At 47.9% G+C, this 19,983-nt stretch overlaps 2 protein-coding genes across 4 annotated transcripts in view; one reads left to right on the top strand and one right to left on the bottom strand.

Annotated features, from left to right (window-relative positions):
• Positions 1-19,983, top strand: part of Wdr37 (WD repeat domain 37) — a 138,358-nt gene that overhangs the window by 817 nt on the left and 117,558 nt on the right. The window lies entirely within an intron of this gene.
• LOC144178634 (uncharacterized) lies at positions 780-4,488 on the bottom strand. Its single transcript, XM_077706630.1, has 2 exons — positions 3,760-4,488; positions 780-1,027 (listed from the first exon to the last, which is right to left on the bottom strand). Exons 1-2 carry the CDS (start codon positions 4,298-4,300, stop codon positions 780-782), a joined length of 789 nt encoding a protein of 262 aa, XP_077562756.1. The 5' UTR covers positions 4,301-4,488.

The following is a 19,983-nucleotide window of genomic DNA, read 5'->3' as shown; positions in this document are numbered from 1 at the left end:
GAGAGCGCGAAAACACAAGCTGCGAATAACGTGACGCCGACCCCGCTGTGGCAACTCTCGAATCGCTGGAGAGTAGCTTGCAATTAAAACAGCGTAATTGGGTGTTGATTTGTGTAGTCGTCGGCGCTGCGCCGAGTCATTCACAAGGAAAGCTTTGTTTGATGGTCGCCAGGGAGCGTGGCGGGTATTTCAGTCGATCCGTGCGTTTCGATCCTGACACGCCCGCTCGCTTCGAAGGGATTTCCGCCAGGTCTAGAGCACTCGCACATAAACAAACAGAAAAAGTCTGTAAAGATCTGTCCAGTTTATTTATGTAACTTTGAAATTAAACCTTGCAAATAATAAGAGAACCCAATGCATGCAGACCAAATGAGCAGCAAAATATTTATTTGGTACGTGAAACCCTTGTTCATACAAGTTTTATTTTGCCACAAGTTTATGGCCGACTCTCCCACTAGCAGGCAGTGAAACGATTGCCCAGGGAACGTTTGTTTCTAGTACAAATGCTATTTGCTCTCAGACCTGTCACTTGATGCATGTTGTAAACCTACAAAGCGTTATGCATTTCGAAGCACTGCAAGCTTTTCCTTTGCTTGTTTCACATTAGGTTCTGCAACGTTCGTTGGCTCATTTTAAAGCTCTAGGCTCTGACAGTTTTTCGCAGGCTATGCAAGTTGTTTCTGCAGCCTGCATCAACTGTAACGTGCGTTGCCACGGACTGCAACGTACATGCCTACGTGTGCGTGTTGGTTTCCACTTGCCCCTGCCGACTCCCACTTTCATGTCCGTGCTTCAGCAAGCATGTCCTCGGAGTTCTGCTTCAGCCTGGTGCACCGCATGAACTTGCGGATGACCAGTAGAAAGACAACATGCACCGCCACAGAGCACGTGTGGATAATGTTCACTTGCAGTATCTTGAGCGTAACTTTCAGAAGGCTCGGAGAGGGCGGAGTCAGCAGAACTATGTCGGCATTGTGGGGCTCTGAGATATCGTGCCTTAGATACACCCGTCCTTGTTCGTGGAGATCTGCAAGCATTTTCGAGGTAAAAACTTTCATCAGTTTACTTGCTTAGTGTTGAAGCACATTTTGTAATACCTGTACAAAAACAGCATACACACGCGCGCGAAAAGATGTTTTTGAGCGCCCTTCAAGGGATGGGAAGCATACTGGGTCAATAAAGTGAAGAGTCTCCATTGTTAGTATTTGTCTCAAGCAAAAGAGGCATAACTAGAACTTTGCCTTGACTTGTTATTTTCTTAGAATGAGTCTGCCCCGAGAGAAAGTTGCCAATCAGGAGCACACAATCGGAACTGAAGGTCATTCTGTAACTGCAAGTTGAGGAATGGGTGCATAATTGCAAGTATTTTCTGCAACTATAAGCAGACCTGCCTTACGCTGCCATTCTGGTAAGGTATTTTTCGGTGGGCAACCCTCTGTGCCTCTCCAGTTCGCATACATTGATGCTTTCAGAAGCAACTAACTCAACTATGGTACGTCCATTTTATTTTTTTCGTTGAAGTGGACATTGCATTACACATTGTTGGGGGCAGGTGCTTTTTAAAGCAACAAGTTTAAAGTAAGTTCAAATCTGAACATACACAAAACGTAGCTAATACCACATAATGCTACTGTTTTAAACTTCGAGAAACCACACCAAGAGACATGTGCATGCCATGCTGTGGTTCATCAAACTGTGCTTTAGACACCATAGCCAAAGCAGACATTTACAAATAGTACACAGCATGAAGTCGTCCGCAAAACTGCTCAACCACCTGGTCACCATTAGGAAAAGAAAAAGATATCGTCCTGGTTGTTGCGTACCAAGAACTTCCCCCAATGGAACTTTGTTTATGATCTTTGTGCCTCACGTCTTAACTATGTTAGTAGATACTATTAAACAAAAGGACGACCTCACTGGGGAAAAAAAATATCGTCCTGGCTGTTGTGTACCAAGCTCTTCCCACAATTGAACTCTCTTTTAAGATTTTTGTGCCTTGCGTTTCAGTTATATTAGTAGATGGCATCTAACAAAAGAATGATCTGTAGCTTCACACTACCTCAGGAACAACGCGAATTTTATGGCAAAGGCCTCTGTGGCCTAAACGTTGTTTTGCTATATGTGGCAAATGTGGTTTCTAGTTACTACAGCTGTATTTCTGCTGTGGAAGAAAAATAAGATTTTAGCGCATGTGGCAGGAGCCAAGATGTTCTAAATTAATCTGCAGCCCTCCACTGTGGTGTGCCTTATTTCCCGTTCGCAGCCCTAGAGCACCCAAAGCTGAATCTGAACACTTTGTTGGGATGTCCATTCTATAACTTGCTGGCTGAAGGTGGATTCGGCAGCATATTTGTGTTATTTATCCTCAGTGGTGCTATGCTGCAAGGTGTTTTTAGCACAAGCAGGAAACCATACAAGCTGATCAGTAGAGGAAACATGAAAGCATGCACACAACATTTTTTAGTGCGTTGCGTTGTTTTGTAGGCCTGTAACCTACAGGAATTAAGGCAGTGTTGCTAAGGGGTTGCACAAAATTCATTTGTATGAGAAAGGAGGCAGTGGAATGTGCCCGTTCATGGTGTAGCTCTTGTTTTATGGTTGTTTTCTTACTATGTGTTGGGTTTGTGCAGTTGTGTATGTCGACAAGGTACAGTGTGCATGCAAGGCACGCGCACTGTGGTACTGGCAGATGCCGCGAATTTAGCTGTGAAATTGTGCCCGTTCCCTTCACCGGCCAATTTTTCGGTGACAGCTGCAAGTGTAAGGGACTATTGTTTTCATTAATCTGCTCATTTGTCATTTTGCTGGTGCGCCAAGTACTTTCACTAGTTCACTAAAGGTTTGAGAACAATCACCATAGGCTTGGAAGAATTCATGGCAGGACAGTGCAAGGCAATATAATGGCCTGCAAAAAAGATCCGTGCGAACACACTAAGTTACCAAGCACAGGCTTCACACAATCAATCAATGTGTGTGAGCACCTTCCTAGAGCATTTCATATTTTGTATGTGGACTGAACAAGGAAGCCCATCTGTTCACCTGCAATGCTTGCTCCATCACACTTTTGCAGTCTAAGAAAATTTTGTTAATGAAAGGCATATTTTGATTAACCAGCTTATACGGCCCCCTCAACAATGTTTCCTCAGCGATGCCTCTGTGCAGTATAGCGAAGCCAACTTTAAAGGGGCTCAATGTATAGCGCTTCGTATGAATATTTGAGGCCTTGATGAGGTATTTAGTAAAATGCCTTCATACTTTTATGTAAGGCTGCTATACATTCTCTGAAAAGCTGTCTTTTCAGCGATTCCTTCATGTGCAGCAGTGAAGCTGACATTCGTAGCAGTGCGGTGTAGGCTTACTCGTTAACCGACAACTCCCACTTAGAAGCTCCGTGAATATTTTTACTGATCTAGCCTGGCAAGCTAGGCGCAATGGCTAACATCACCTCCACACCATGCATCAATCACTACTACGGCTGGCTGTAGTTCTCCTGAATTTGCTTTCATATTTTTTCCATTTGCTTTCCAAGTGAAGTTCACTAAAGTAACCGCACTGCAATGCTGTTCAAGGGTGATTCCCCTGGGCCCAATATTTCTTATTCGGGTGTTCCAAAACTATCAGTAGTCTGCCCCCTTTGCCAACGTGGAACAAAAGCCGCCTTCAATGGGTCAGCGTCGCAGGCATCGCGGTGGATGTACAGTGTTTGCGGAGTTAGCCGTACTAAGGTCTTGGGCTTGCGAGCAGCAGCCCCGCACGTACCTCTCGCCTTGGCGAGCACTCCCTTGGGGGCGGCCGGAATGAAGAGGTGCTGCGCGTCGTCCGGCGCTGCGGTCGCGGCTGTGGCGTTGGCGCGCGCGAAGCTCTCCTGGAGCACGACCACCGCGCCCTCGACCATGAAGAGGAAGCGCAGGGCTATGGCGACCACGAACACGGCCGCGGCGACCGCCATGGGCCGACGGGCCTCGCGGTTGGCGGCCCACAGCACGAGCCCGTAGGTGGCCAGGCTGGCGCTGATGACGGCCACCTTGGCCGACAGCGACCAGACGGCGATGGAGGCGAGGAAGACGAAGCCCTGGTTGGGCTGCAGCCGCACCATGGTGACGATGGCCAGCGCCAGCTTGCACGCGTCCACGCCCACGCTGGTCACGACCAGGGCGCGCAGGTTCACCACCACGTTGCGCGTGTCCAGCGCACCCCGCCGGGTCCCGCCGCCTCTGCCGCTGACCCCGTCGTCGCCGGCCTGGCTGAACATCACGCTGGTCGCCGCGCGGTGCCCAGCATGACTGCAAAAGCTGCGCATTCAGGAGGACGACGCTTGGATTGTGTTCGGAACAGAGGACGTCGCTTTGAACTGTTGCGTTCTGAAGCAAGCGCAGGCGAAACAGATTTTGTCCGAAGCCTCGAAATGACTTTAGATCCGGCTGTGCGCTTCCTTACAGCTATGTTCCATACACTGTATCGCTGCAGTGGTTGTAACCCCGTTTTTTGTGAGATTTTGTAGGGGTGATGTGATTTCCTTCTTGGACTCGTGGTTTTCTAGTCTTACGGGAGCATTCGCATGTTGGTGCGTTGACCGCATATGAAACCATTCAGCGGGGCCGAGTGAACTGTTGTGTATAGCGAATAAAATTGCCAGGACCTCTTGAGCAAGCCGCGCAGCTAGGCATGTTGCTGTGGGTTAACGTGAGTTGTTGTGTTGGCTGTTTGACGCTCTATGCTGCTGCTGCGCGACTGCGCGGTATATAAAAAAAAACGGGCAGTATGCGATCGTGAATGCCCACGTGGGGCCGGTCGTAAAAGCCGGCGCGTACGTACCCAGCTGAAGTTCCCTTGGGAGGCGACGACTACGTGGGGTTCCCGGGTCCGTTACGGGCCGGCTATAGCGACCACTGGGCCAGATACGCTTGGGTGGTTGGTTGGACCCTTGAATCATGGCGCATTCCCACGCGGGGGATTGGCCAAGAAGCCTACCTGTAATGATTAGTCTGTGACCCGGTTTATTTTAGAGAGGAAAAAAGAATAAAGTGAGAGAAAAAGATTGAGAGAAGAAAAGAAATCTCTGGATATAACGAATAGTCAGCTAAAAAACCACGAATATCAGGTTTCGTTTCCCGCTCTAATGACGATGATGGTGGTAGTGCTATGAACAGAAGGGGTGCGTAGTGAGATTGGCGACCTTCTGATAGCGCGTTCGATTTTTCTGTTGTTTTTAAAGACGATAGTCTTTCTTGGGCTACTTAAACCCAGAAATTTTGGTCTGTCTGTAGTCTGTCTGTCCGTCTGTCTGTCTGTGGCTCGATTCAGCCCCCCGGCCAAAGCAAAACAATGCCTGCGCAATAGTCTTATATAGTCACAGCTAAATCTACCCGTCTATGTCCGGTGTAAGGTTCCTACTTGTCAACATTGTTGAAGAAGAACAAGACATTACGCAAATATGAGACAACAAATCAATACAGAAGTGATATTTGCAGTGTTCCTTTATAAAAAATCAAACATGCTTGACTTTTGCGAAATTAAATCCTTCATCAACTGCAGAAAAAGAATTCACTCCGCCGTCGCCTGCTGACGCCCGCGCCACTATAGCTTCTGGCGCCATTTTAAGAAAGCAACCGGCAACAGTTACGCAAGGTTCCACTAGATAGGTTCCAGGTACTGCTTGCAACGCACGTGGAGTAGGGAAACGCGGTTCTATAAACGTTGAAGTAGGGCGCCTCGATTAACGCGCGTCTTCCCCGTACGGCAGCGCTCGCATCGAGACACCCGATTTGGAGCAGTGGAACGCGGGAAATTTAAAATGATTTAAGCAAACATTTGGCGTCTTCACCTCGGCGGGAGCGCGACGCAAGAGGAGCAACATGAGAGGTGAGCGGGAAAGCGAAGGGAGGCATTTACTTCGCAAAAGCCGATAAAGACTATCGTCTTTTGATGGCATTTGCAACGAAAGGAGCAGATACGCGGCCAATTTTGTAACTCATTATTTGAACGTTCTATATTTGCTTGCCATGGGAGCGCCTATGTGTGTTAGTACTCTCTTTTTTTATCGTTTTAAAATTCTAATGTTCGAACAGTAAAAATGGGGAAGAACTACTACTCCTATTCCTTCTTTGGCGTTCCTTTCGGGGTGTACGTACAATAAATGAGCCTCTTTAAAACTTTTTTTTGGGTAACTAAGGTATAAGCTTGGGCGTGTTGGTATAGCATTCTCGGAACAGCGCAAAGGGACGAGGACGAGGCGTAGACGGGACACAGCGCAGACTAACAACAAATGTTTATTGCACAAAATTACTTAAATACAGAATTCGGTCGCAACAAATGAGAGAAAGAGGGAAGATGAAAGAAACAGAAAATTTCAAGCCTTTACTGCAGCTCACGTGCTGTCACCAGATAAAAAGGCAATTTCTTTGTCGGTTAACAACACCGAAGGGTAGCTGACACACTTGTTTTTGTTAGAATATATCTCGTACGCTTCAACGATCTCCAGTGTCATTTGATTGTTACCTTTATAAAGTATGGAGCATTTTTTTGAGGTCAGGATAATAACCACAATCTTTACAATGTGCGCCTAGATGTCTGTTATCTCCCTTTTTCACGTTATTGCGATGCTCGCGCAATCTGTCATTGACACATCTTCCAGTCTGTCCGATGTACTTTTTCTTGCATTTGTTCAGCGGTATCGAATAAACCACTCCATCAGAGCAGGCCACGAACGGCGTGCGATGTTTGGTGCTACACGTGCCAGACTTGACGCGGCCCTCATTAACTTTGTTGCAATGCTTGGATAGCTTCTTAGGAGCGGAGAACAGGACGTTGACGTTAGCGCGTTTTCCCCATTTTTTTTTTTTTTTTTCAGATTGTGCGAAAGCGTATGAATGTATGGCATAGTTGTGATTTTCCTTTTATCTCTCTCTTTTGGAGCATCTTGCCTGTTTCGTTCATCCTTCACCAGCTTTAGAACACTTTCAGCTACCGAAGACTGTAATTGTAGCGGATAGCCGGCGGCAGTCAGCCGAGCCACTTGTCCATGAAGGCTGGCTTCCATTAGGTGATTACAAGATTTGTTAAGTGCATTCGAGACACACAGCTTCACGATACCACGCTTTACCAATTTAGAATGGGCAGAATTAACCGGGAGAATGGGCTTCAAACAACGAGGCTCATAAGCCCAACAGATATGGTCATCGTAGAAATGCAGTCGGAGATCAAGGAACCTTATGATGTCGTCAGTCAGGGTTTCATGCGTTACACAAAGCGGTTGGAAAGAAGTCTGAAATACTGTCAAAACGTCAGAAACGGCACTGTCCAAGCGTTCTTTTGTGGTATCAATGAGCAGCAGGTAGTCATCGACGTACCTGAAGGTCCTGAACGTCTTAACTACTTTACATGGGTGCAGGCGAGTGGCGACAACCCTGTCACGGGAGGCTAAAAACAGGTCACTGAGTACAGGAGCCAGGCGACAGAATTCTGTATTTGTTGCGACAGAATTCTGTATTTAAGTAATTTTGTGCAATAAACGTTTGTTGTTAGTCTGCGCTGTTTCCCGTCTACGCCTCGTCCTCGTCCCTTTGCGCTGTTCCGAGAATCTTTTGGGTAATTTTTTTTTTTCGTTCTGCCCGAAAGGCGATCGTAATTTCCGGTCTTAACGCTAAGATCGCTGATGGCACTTACCTGGTCATTTATGAATCGAATAAACGATTTTAGGTTATGAAAACTTAGGGGAATCCCTGGCCGCCATGACGAAAGAATAAGCACAGCGAACTGTACGTGTCTTCTTCAAAACAAAGTCTTGCCTTCTGCGAAAGGTTTGGCTTCGAATAAGACAAGTTTTGAATATGTTCAGCGGCGCTAAATTTTCCCCAATGACTGCGTAAATGTTGTCGCCGACCTTGGTGTTAAACAGAACAGATTGTAAAATAGAACTGCTTTGCAAAGTTAGATCGCGAACGATGAGCGGTTCTTTCAGAATGAAGTTTTGAACCGGCGGATTTATTGCTCGAACACCCAGCACGCTTACGTGCGCGCGTGTATGAGAGAGAGTGAAAAGGAAGAATCTAAACATTTTAGTAGCCTTGTTCCAGAAATTTGGGTACCAATGTCGTTGTACTGAACAATAATATGACCTTATGCTTCTTAATTTCAACTGTTCCAAGGCGGGTGAAATTTTCTTTTGGCGTTATTGTATTACTGATCTTCTTGCTAAAGCGGATGGAAACAGCGTAGGCTTGCGTAGTGGCTCTTGTTGGTGCCATCTGTTGAGCGAGTGAACGATGGGGGCAGTAATCGTTTCGTTCCCGCTTGCGAATGCGATACGCCCGATGTACTCTCGGCGCGTGGCCCTCTTTGGCGCACCTGCCGTTGCTTCAGCGTTAACCGAAATAATAAGGGAAAAAAAAATATTAGTGTCGCTTGCGAATAGGATGCAGAGATTCCTTCCGCTCCCCCCTCGACCTCGTGCGCAGCTCCAACAGGTGCACCCAGCTGCCTGTTTCGGGTGCCTCGTTCGGTGTACACGTGTAGTGCTACGCCCGTACTTTGCAATCTGAAGCGTTTTACATCGCGAAACACTGTGGTCCGTTATAATTCCCGTCAAAAGTGATGTGCGTACCTGTCTGCGTGCTTGTGCGATGTCTGGAACCTTCGTAATGATATCTAGATTGATCTGTTTTTTTTTGCGCTTACCGTTTCTTCGTCTACGCACGCATCACCGGCTCTTCATCTTTGGCCGGACATTCTAACCCCCACCCCCCCTTCTCTATCTCTCTCTGTCTTGCATTCGCGCACGCGCAGGGTGTTTGCGTAACGTCTCGTTCTTGCGTAACGTCTCGTTCTTGTTCAACAATGTTGACAAGTATGAACATTAACACTGGACGTAGACGTTTAGATTCGGCTGTGATTATATAAGACTATTGCGCAGCTTCTGTTTCACTTTGGCTGGGTGGCTGAATCGAGTCACAGACAGACAGACAGACCAAAATATCTGCGTTTAAGTCGCCCAAGAAAGACTATCGTCTTGAAAAACGCTCCCCGTGGTCCGAATCGAGCCTGGGTTCCTCGCGTTATGACGCCGACGTCTATAGGTAGTATTCTTTGAAAAGTTTAGCTGTCAATTTCTTCGCTTGGAAACACTGAAATGGCCACGGACATGGCCGAAGCGCCACAAACATGGCGCGGCTTATGCCACTGCGGCCGCGCGCCGAAGAAAAAAAATAACACCTGCGTACGTCGTCTGCTCCGTTTCAACCCGATTCTCAACGGTGGTGTCAGCAGGGTTGTTATTAATCGCACTCATATTGGAGTTGAGGCATTACTTTGCGTTCGGCGGGCTAGAGCTTGGAATGTACAACCAATATCATGCGCTTAGCACGGACAAGTACCGCCATCTCGCGGAGGCCGACGTAACCAGTGACGGCGCATTCGCATGATTGCCTGCATGCGCGCCTCGCTATTGAATACAGGCTATACGATTGCGCCATTCCGACACGGTCGAAGCAGTTTGTATTTCGGACTTTGACTCAGGTTGCATGAGAGGAAGCTTCGCGTTTTAATTAACCATCTTTCCCTTAAGAAAGGGGCTTTGATTTTTCATGCGGAAGCGGGGTGTGTGTGTGTGTGTGTGGGAAGGGGGGGGGGGGGGGGGTTGTGGCGCGAAAAACGGCGTCGGCGGCAAGAAAAATACCAGTTGGCTGCGAACACGGAGGATATGCGCCTGAAGTGACGCCATCGTTGCTATGGGATTCAACTCCTGTCCGCTGCGGCAGCTCTTCGGGGTGAAAAAACAAGTTATGGAGATTTCGGCGCAAGTCGCAGAGCTTGAGATGTTCGAAATCGCGTAAATTTGATGTCTTTTTTTTTCTTTTTTTTTCTGTGACGCTGGCATTCTAATTTTCAGGAACAAAGGCTGGATATAACATAGTGCGAGAGAAAATTCTGCCGTATTATGCCTTTTTGCTTCGATAAAGAGAGCCCTTTATATTTTTTTCTTCCAATTTGTGACTACAGTGTATTCAAAGATTGCGCGTAATCAGCGCCCTGACGAAGTGAGCAAAATTACGTTTCCTGGTGTCTGCATGCAATGTGCCTAAAAATTCTCGACTTCTTGCAGCGATAGTACCTCTGCACTGCAAAGGTGCCGTATAAAGTAATGCGGTCAAACACTCGGGCAAAAGGTATACCCGCCTTTTAAGTCTCTCGCTTTGTTTCCATTTCGACATTAATGCCTTCGCCGAACAAGGGTTTTCAATTAGGACGTGCGGCGGAGCTGTGGGGGTCTTGACGTCTCTGCGCAGAGAGTCACAAAAGGTCACGTGCCTTTATTGCCCTTTTTCGGGACTCTGTGTTAAGTCTATATATAGGAACGTTTTTTTGTTTTGGTTTTTTCGCGGGAAATTTTGCGTCTACTTTTGGGCAGTCTCTCGCGCTTGACCCGCGGCTCAGGCAACGTGCAGCTGCAAATGCGAGAAAAAAATGTTTTTATTATAAGCTAGCGGGAAGATTTATCTCCATGGTTCCCTAAGGCTTAATACTGAAAAAAAAAAAAAAAAAGAGCGCGACTTAGACAACGACAGTAAAGAAGGACGACGGGACAAACGTTTGCCCCGTCGTCCTTCGTTACTGTCGTTGTCTAAGTCGCGCTCTTTTTTTTTTTTTCAATTACAATACACCAACTTGCCCAACAGATGTGTTTAATAAGGCTTAATACTTCGCGCTTACCCGTTGGATAGCAAAACTTAAACTTTAGTATAATTTTAGTTGACCCAAAATGTAGAGTTGGTTGAAAAACACTAGCTAGGTGGGGATTCGCCAGACTCTGACTTCCGTCTTCATTGTGTATGTAACCCACGTAACGTTTAATGCATCTCCGTAGCAGAATTTCCTTGATCGCCTTGGCCGATTCCTCAAGCTCGGAATGCAGGAAAATGTCCTACGCACTTTGCGGCATCCTAACAGACTGCCGCAATGACGTGTCGTGTGTCTCGCGACAGGTTTGCATTGTCTCAGCCGTCTCAATCGGCCTTGGGTCAAACCCAGGTACACGTTAAAGATCCCAAATTGGTAAAAATAATCCGGAACCCTCCACTACGGCGCGCCTCATCGCCTGTGTAGCGTCGGCACGTTAAACTTCATAATCAATCAATCCGAATCAGTCAAACCCAGGTACGTCACGTGAAACATGCATGGCGTTCGAGGCACTTTAAAGGAGCCATGAAGAGAAAATACAACTTTGTTTAATTTGAAAAAACTAGAATTCAGTATCTCACTCAGCTCCATTACAGCCACAAAAGATATTTTTAACGAAAAAAAGCAAGAAGTATTTAAAAACTTTCAAATTTTGCGCCACAGTGACGGGTTATAAGCAAGAATGACGTCATACGGGCCAACAATAAAACTCAGTGCGTTAACTACACGTTCGCAGTCAAGTGATGCGGTCAAATGGAACTAGAGGCCCCATTACAGACGTCCAGTCATGTGTCGTCGCGACTGGTGAGTTAGGCGGCCGCCAATCGCACAAACAAGGTTCCGTGACGTCATAGAAAAGTTGCGGGAAATTGGCTAGGGGGTCGCGACTGCTTCACACGTTTTCTTTAATATATCCGTTATTTGTTCGAAGATTGCGATGATATTGGTATCATTGTTATCGGGACTAAGCAGTCTTTCTAATAAACCCAACTTGTATTTTGTCTTCATGACTCCTTTAAATATAACCGTAAGGGTGCCACAAGAGGAGTAATTACTTTGACTGGTCTTCGGTTAAAAATTGTAATCCGATTAATCGGTAGGCTTTAATAGGTTAATTGATCGGTTAATCGGTTGCGTTGGCTTAAGAAAAATGGTAAAAGTAATATTGTAATGATTATAAAAATGTAACAATAAATATTATCAATATTCTCCTAGGCCTGTTCACAGCTCTTTGTAGCGGTTTGAGTGAACACAGAAGGAAAGGAAGTGCACTGGGGATATGACTGACTTCGGCAGGGAGCTCACCTGCATACAACCCAACGCGGTGGAAGGAGTGTAGAGGGGGAATATTAATAAAAGGATGGAGCTGAAAGAAAGACGAATAAAAAATAGGGCTAAGTCAGGCTAACACATCACAGACCTCCCAAATGAGCTGAGCGGATCATCATCATGGTGCTTAAGCAGGCGAGGACGCTTATCATCGCGTTCATCACTCGTGCTATTTCTAGAATCAGGAACACTGGAGCGCGCCGTAATTGCAGGGGACGTCGATTAATCGTGGTTCGCTTACGTCATAGCTGGTTTGCATAACGGTGAAGCGGTGGGAGTGCCCGCTCGCCGTTTTTCGTGTTGTGTATATTTGTATTTGCACTATTCATTTTACCGTCTGTCTTGGATATTACCTTGTTGCTTTAGTCACTATCATCTCTGAGCATACTTGCATTGTTTTTTTGTTGTTGTTGAGACGTATGGCGGGTTATTTGAACACGAAAATAATCCTCAACATGCTTGCGAACAGTTTAGCCATGACAGCCTTGTTTCATTTCGCTCACGTGACTTCAACCGATTAAAAAGATTAATCACGATTAAAACATTAGTCAATTAATCGGGATGTTAATCGATCAGTCGCCCACCCCTTGTAATTACTGCTATGAAAGGAACCAGATGAGAAGCTTGCACCTCGCCCTTCGGAGCACAGAATTTTCGTGAAAATTTTGTCCGTGGAGCTGAACTCTCTCTGCGCACCTACTTCGGAAGTAGTGGCGGAAAATAAACGCAAAATTCAGTCCGGCTGTGGGAGCGTCATCCTTTTCTGATTGATTGATTGTGGGGTTTAACGCGCCGACGCAACGCAGGCGATGAGGCGCGCCGTAGTGGAGGGCTCCGGATTAATTTCGACCACCTGGGGATCTTTATCGTGCGCCGAAATCTCGTACACACGGGCGTTTTTGCTTTTCGCCTCCATCAGAAAAGCGGCCGCCGCGGCGCCGGGAATCGAACCCGCGACCTCGTGCTCAGCAGCGCAACGCCTTAGCATCCTTTTCTGCAGTTCGGTGTCGCAACGGAGCAGAGAAGAGAGTAAAAATTCCATCCACTGCTTCTTGCCGAAAGAGCGACCGGCATCTTGCGTATACGGAATCCGGTTTCCTCTGTAACGGCCGCAGGTTTCGTAATCGTGCTTCATGCTAGCCCGAATTCTCCTCTGGCAGGGATACTGCTGAAATTACTGTTGAAAGAGCAGCAACCAGCGCCACAAATAGCTCTTCAGGTCATAGGGACCACTTAGTAGCGCCGTACGGTAGAGAGCTTGGAGCGGTTGCGTCTGCCGGAAGGGGAGTAGAAAGCGAGGGCAGTTTTTATCCTGCTTTCAGGATTGAAATGGGTCACATGCCCGCGCCACGGGTGTTGTTAGTTCCGCCCTGGATGGAATGGCGTTGTCGCGCGTCTACATGGTCAGGCGAGGGAGCAATGCTCTGGCACTTACACACCATAGAAATCGCTATGGTGTCCCCTAGTTAGTTTTCCCGATTAGGTTGGCGATCGAAGCGAGCACCCAGCTGGCGCCGCCGCCAACAACCATCCTGCCAAAAGTAAAAGGAAGCCGATAAGAATGCGCTTATGGATTTCTTGCAACGTTTTTATATTATTATTATTATTATTATTATTATTATTATTATTATTATTATTATTATTATTATTATTATTATTATTATTATTATTATTATCATCCTGAAATTGCAGGAGGAGGAGGAGGCGGCGGAGGAGGTAGCCTTTATTGTGGCAGGAAGACTCTACGTCAAGTGGGGGAAGGGGGAGTATAAGGTGGAGGGTTTGTAACTTGGAACATCTCAAATGCGTACAGTTCGACCCGAAACAGGTGGGCTCCTTGAGAAGGCTGGAGAGGCCGCGTCGGGTGAGGAGGGCAGGCTCACGACTTTAAACTGCTCGCGCTAGACCGCTTTTCAGAGAAAAAAACTCCCACCTCCCCTCGCGGGAACCCCTGTGTAGATGCGACGCATAGGCGAAGCGGCGAAGGGACCGCGTTTTATAGCGCGCATAACGTTGAGGGGACTGCATAAGCCGGTCCCAGTCGATGACGACGTTGGCGTACTTATTGTAAAGCGGCGTGGACTCTAGGTGTTTGAGCCAGGCGTGGATGTTGCTTCGCCGGAGAACGGCACACCGGTTATATGCGCAGCGCGCCCGAAGGAGAGGAAACCGCGGAAGAGAGAGTACTGCACATGCGCCGGCCCCAGCGCGTCTGCCGCGGTTATGACGCAACGTGCCGCGGCTAGGACGCAACACAATCCAACACAATCCACTTTAATCCAATCCAAATCCAATCCAATCGAATCCAATCCAATGCCCCTCGCGAGAGAGTGTTCGCTATCGGAGAGGAGAGGGGGTGAGCGGCGGAGAGCGCAGCTGGCGCGGCGAGGAGAATGGGGGAGGGGCGGACAACGCCGACGACGACGACGACGCCGCCGGAGGGACAAGGCGAGTGAATCAGATGCTCTGCATCTAAAATGTGCAATTAAAACCAGCATGGAGGGTTCCAGTGTTCGAGGGTCGGTGTAAAGGGAGGTTGTATTTGGAGGAGGCTTGAAGGTTCTGTAGCGCGCGAACTTCGGGCAGTGCCAAATTAGGTGCTGGAGATTGGCGGGCGTGGGGGAGGCGCAGAAGGGACATCGAGGTGGTTGAGACGGGGTGTACCATTTACGGGATGTCTCAGGGGTAAGGCTAGCATTGGCACAATATTTTTTATGAAAATTTCGGCTGATCTTGGGAGCGGGGCAGGGCGGATAAAAAGCCGATTGGAGTCAAAGCCTTGAGGCGGTCTTTTTTTTTTTTTTTCCTTTTTGTAACGTAGAAGCTGTATCGCAGGTGGTAATGTCTCAGTAGGTGGAGGAGCCAAGTCGGGTAGCAGCGGAGGACTAGAGGTTATACACTCCCGCGCAGCCGAGTGGGCTGCCTGGTCCCCCGGTGATGACTCCTCGTGTCCAGGTGACCAGTCGATGCGAACATGAATGGCGCTAGATTTCAGGATGGAAATCTGATGGATGATTTTGTTGGCGATGGTATTGGTCGACGTGGGACATTTTAGAATCTGTGGGGCTTTGAAAGAGTCCGTCAGGATGCGTATCTGAGAAGGCACGGAGGAGTGAAAGTCAAACATGAGGTAGTCTATGGCTTGAATGATAGCATGAAGTTCCGCTTCGAGGATGGTAGCACATGGAATATTGTCGCGAAGCGGAGGTCTCTTGATGTTTTCTGGTTGTTTTGAGTTCTGTGCACGCCGCCAAGGCTCTTGCTTCCAAGTGTTGTGTGTGAAAGCGCTTCGGACGCGGCTGGGCCCTGCCCCGTTTTTTCTAAGAAGCGCATGCGGAGTGTGTGTCTGCGCGCTGACCGACTGCGAGCGCGGCTGTTGAAGGGAGCGAGCCCTCGTCTCGGCTTGTGTTACCGCGGCCGCGGCGTTCCATTCCCCCCCGTGGCGTGTGCGCTGGTCGCGTTCGTCGATCGGGCTCCGTGTCTTCAGTGTTCTTCCGACGGCTTTCCTGTCTTTTCCCCTTTCGAGTCTGTATACCTTTACTTTATTCTCAACAGTAATTCTTTTGCCAGAAACGGGCGCCTTCGAGTTTGCACTTGGTGTCTTCTGTGTTTGATTTTTTCCTTTTCACTTTGGCGGGAACATGTCTGATTGGAGCTAAGAAGCGTCTCCCCGATTGGCTGCAGAAAGCCTTGTTCCCTAGCGTCCGCACTCTCCAGGATGCACTTTTTCCCCCAATACATCCCCCACCAGACCGCTTAAGCGAATATAACGCGGCCCCTCTGGCTATTAGCGGCGACGGGCGGCCTGCACCAGGGCTCACGTCAGAAACTCTGCCGCTCGTCGTCGTGCCCTCCCGCCGGGAGAACGAGATCCAGTCAGCCATGTCCCGCTAAGTACTCTTAATCTTTTGACTGTCTTTCTCATCTATGTGATAAGTGTAATTGTTTCAAGCTTGTATGTGCTAAATGTCACCAATGTTACCAGTAAATTAAATCAGTTAACTTTAAAACCTCTTCAACGCCTCGACTTTTTCCCTGCGAGAACATGCTACCGTAGCGGCGGACATTGGACCAAAATACGCCGTTACAATATTAAGGGATCGTTTGCCATGGATGGAAGGGAGGTTAGGTGAAGCTCATGCGGTGCCAACTAGCGGAGGAGAAATGCTCGCGTCGGTGTAAATGTCGATTTCGCGGGGCAGTTTACTGTTTCGGAGAGCGTTGATGCGGGCAGCGCGGACGGCGCGGGCGTTACGCGGGACGGGATGGGTGGCCGTAGAGTCTGTGACAGAAGGGCGGCTCCACGGAGCGAGGGGCGATGGGATGTCGGGTGGTTCTGGTGGCTTGAGATTGTCCCAGTCGGTTATAGAGACACCTTGATGAGTTAATGTGTGGTTATGAAGGGATTGATTCACTTGCTCTTTAATTATATTTTCCAATGGGGGAAGAGCAACTGCAGCTTGCAAGTTCTCCAGACGAGTATGTTTTGGTAGTCCGCTGATGGTGCGAAGGGTGGATCGGTGCAGGTGTTGAAGCGTTCTCATGGCCGTTTTGTTGAGGTCGTAGGTTTGGGCTGCGTAAGTTATGGTACCAATTGCGACAGCGTGGGCTAAAGTTTGGGTTGCCTTCTGGCTTGCTCCACCGAATTTGTTCGAGAGGAGATGTATGGCATGTTGAATTGTTTTCCATTTAGCTTTCAGTTGCTGTAACCATATTGACGGGCTGTTTTTGTGTCCGATTGGGATTCCGAGTAGTCTTATGGGTTGAAAACTAGCTGTTATAGGAGTACCGGCGAAAAGGAGAGTTGGAAGGTTATAGTGTGGAGGGGGTTTGTGGCCAAATACAGGTAAGAATTCGTTTTTTTTTAGGGGGCTAATTCCAGACCAAGAGAGGCCAAGGAGCATTCAAGGCTATTTGCGGCGGTTTGGAGTTCGGTTTGCATGTCTTCGGAGCGTGAAAAGTCGACTGACTCAGTCCATATGGTTACATCGTCTGCATATATTGTGAATCGGGCAGCAGAGTCACGTTCGAGATTTCGAACGACCCTCATCATAGCGAGATAAAATAGTATCGGGGAAAGTATGGATCCCTGAGGCACCCCGTGGTCAAAGTAGTAAGTGCGAGGAGTCCAGCCTGGGTGAGACCTTGAAGTCGTATTAGTCGAGCGTTCAGAAATTGCGGATCCATATTTGTGCCCGGGTGCTTGGGTAGGCGTGCGCCAGTTCCTCTAGTATGGCGGTATGGTTGACGCGATCAAAAGCCTTGCGTAGGTCAACTGCTAGGATCAAGTCGGGAGGAGAGGGGTTGTGATAGGAGCGATTGATCACACGACGTAATAGCCAAAGGCTATCGTGAGTGCTGAGGTTAGGGCGGAAGCCAGTCTGCGCAGGGTGAAAGTATGGTTTGACATATTCGATGTAATGGGTGATACGGTTATTGATTAGCCTTCCTATGAGTTTGCAGAAAACAGGAGTAAGAGAGATTGGGTCGGACGTTGGTGAGGTCAGTTGGGCCGGTACCAGGCTTCTTGGGTTTGGGAATAGGGAAGATGAGAGTGAGCTTAAGATGCTCAGGAACTTCACCAGTTTCCCAGCAGCTGTTAACATGGCCAAGTAAGGCAACAAGGGCAGGTTTTGGCAAGTTGCGGAGGTGTTTTTCCAGGGGCAGATTTGGGTTTACCTTGGTGAATGGCCGTGTAAAGTTGGTATGTGGGGTATGTGGGTATGTGGGGATGTGGGGAAGAGGAGGAGGGGGTGGAGTTGGGCGTGGGGGAAGCAAGCCGTAATAATGTCATGTTCAACGGTGACATGGGTCTTTTGTGAGCGTGAGGGTAGCAAATAGTGGAAGTCGCTGTTTTTTCTTAGGTCTAAGACTTTGGTGAATTTTCCAGAGGGCCCGAAGGCCTTTTCCAGGACCGAGTATGGCAGAGATCATTCCAGTGGTTATTGAAAAGGCAACGTTGATATGACGTGATGAGTTTATACTGGCGGCGGATGCGGACAAGGATGACGCTTGCCGGTAGAGCGGTACAGTTGGGTGAGATAGTACACTTTTTTCCAGAGGTTTGTGAGGTGGGCATCGAGAGCTGGTTTGTCGGAAGAGCACTCGATTTCTTCGGTGGCTGCTTGGGTACAAGTTCGAATGAGATTCGCAAAATCATCGAAGGAGGCAGGGGGGTCTTTTTGATCGATATATTCGCGTAAGGTGTCCCAGTCTAGTCGTGATAGTGTTTGCATGGTGCGCGTCTTCTTGCCACGAAACGTTATAAGGAGGGGGAAGTGGCCTCTACCCCAGGTAGTAGAGTAGGGGGACCAAGTTTTGATGAGATTGGGTGTTGCCCAAGTGAGGTCCGCTGTGGTGTCTTCCTGAGCTTTATGAAGGCCACTTGTCTTTTGGAAAGGTTCATTGTTAAGAATGAAATTGTGTAGATCCACGGTGTCGGCGAGAGAGCTTCCTCGAGCAGATGTGCGGCTGTAACCCCATTGTGGGTGAGGGGCGTTGAAGTCACCACAAATGAGTATTGGAATATTGGGTGACGGGTGACGAGAGCCGGGATCCAGGCAAACTCCCAATCATGAAATTTATCATGGGCGGTGACTTCGGCTACCCAGGCGTAGATGTGTCAACATATTCCGTCACTCCGCAAAAGCATCGCCTCTAATTATGGTCGTCGGCAGGGTTTTTTCTTGAAGGGAACAAGCCCATTGTATTGAGTGGAAAGAGGGAGAGGGCGGGGCAATTGTTCTGTGGTTCCTGGGGAGGGGGGGGGGGGGGCACTGCCTCTTTTGCACGCCACTGCCGGCGCTCTTGCCTCGGATGCCTTCGTTTTGCTTTGTTAAAGAAAGTGGGAGCGACTGCGTCCTGTGAAGAAACTAGTGCATTTTCTCATAGACCGGTTGGTCGACCGAAAAGATGCGATACGATCTCGGGACGCGCGAAAAAGACCTTACATCGCATTGAAACCGTTACTTCAAAATCGCGAAAAAGGAGAGGTTCTAGATAAGACAATGCACGCGTCGGTTATGAAGAAGGAGTGCAATAGTGCACCTTTATCTCATACACCACCATGAATCGGTATGCATTTATTTCGTTCGTAGATGCGTTTACTTAGTGCGCGAAAAATCGTCGCATGGGCTCGTCCTTCGTGCGCGATAAGGTTTGACGATCGATCGGACGCCATTTCGGCGGAGGTTGGACGCACTTTGAGCGAAGATTTTGACGCACTTCTGACGCAGTTTTTGTGTCAGAAAACTCTCGCGCGTCTGTCAGTTTTCTTCAGGAAGGGTTGGTAAAGTTTTGGCTCATCCTAATAAATCAACCCGACATTACTAGCACGCAAGCTATGGGCGAAATATGTACTTGCAAGGCCATATATTACTCTGTATTACTCGCGTGCAAAAAAAAGGCTAATTTTTTATAATAGCTATTTTAGAAACCAAGATTCGCGAATGGGATAATCTAAATATGTGCAAATAATATGACATCCTCATTACGTGGGTTTACCTAACGTGATAGGATCAGTCCAGAACACACACACACACACACACACACACACACACATATATATATATATATATATATATATATATATATATATATATATATATATATATATATATATATATATAGGAGAGAGAGAGAGAGAGAGAGAGAGAGAGAGAGAGAGAGAGAGGATAAATATTTCTTAGAGCAAACAGCTTAACCGTTACTCAGGGGCTCGTTGAAAATAACACAGAAATAAGAGATGGCAGTCAAGAAAACCTCGGAGAGCGAATGGGAGGATGTGGTAGGTCATTGAAACAGATAAATAATTTGGAAAGAAAGAAAGTGGATAAAAAATGCCCGCCAGGTGGGATCCGAACCCACGACCTCCAGAATACCGGTCTGGTGCGATAACCACTACGCTACCGGCGGGGCTATATTTCCCCTCCACTTTCTGGGGTATTTATGTTTAGGTATTTTTGTTTTCTGTGCTTGGGG

Source organism: Haemaphysalis longicornis, unplaced genomic scaffold, assembly GCF_048455015.1.
Source record: "Haemaphysalis longicornis isolate Haplotype H1 unplaced genomic scaffold, Haemaphysalis longicornis Haplotype H1 scaffold_4, whole genome shotgun sequence".
In the NCBI taxonomy this organism is placed as follows: domain Eukaryota; kingdom Metazoa; phylum Arthropoda; class Arachnida; order Ixodida; family Ixodidae; genus Haemaphysalis; species Haemaphysalis longicornis.
This window is presented reverse-complemented; position numbering and strand designations above follow the sequence as displayed.

Bases quoted from the DNA above. Each gene is read 5' to 3' on its own strand.
- LOC144178634 (XM_077706630.1), bottom strand. From the start codon at position 4,300: ATGCGCAGCTTTTGCAGTCATGCTGGGCACCGCGCGGCGACCAGCGTG. The intron at 1,028-3,759 runs GTACGTGCGGGG...AAATGCTTGCAG, and splicing joins AGTGCTCGCCAAGGCGAGAG to ATCTCCACGAACAAGGACGG.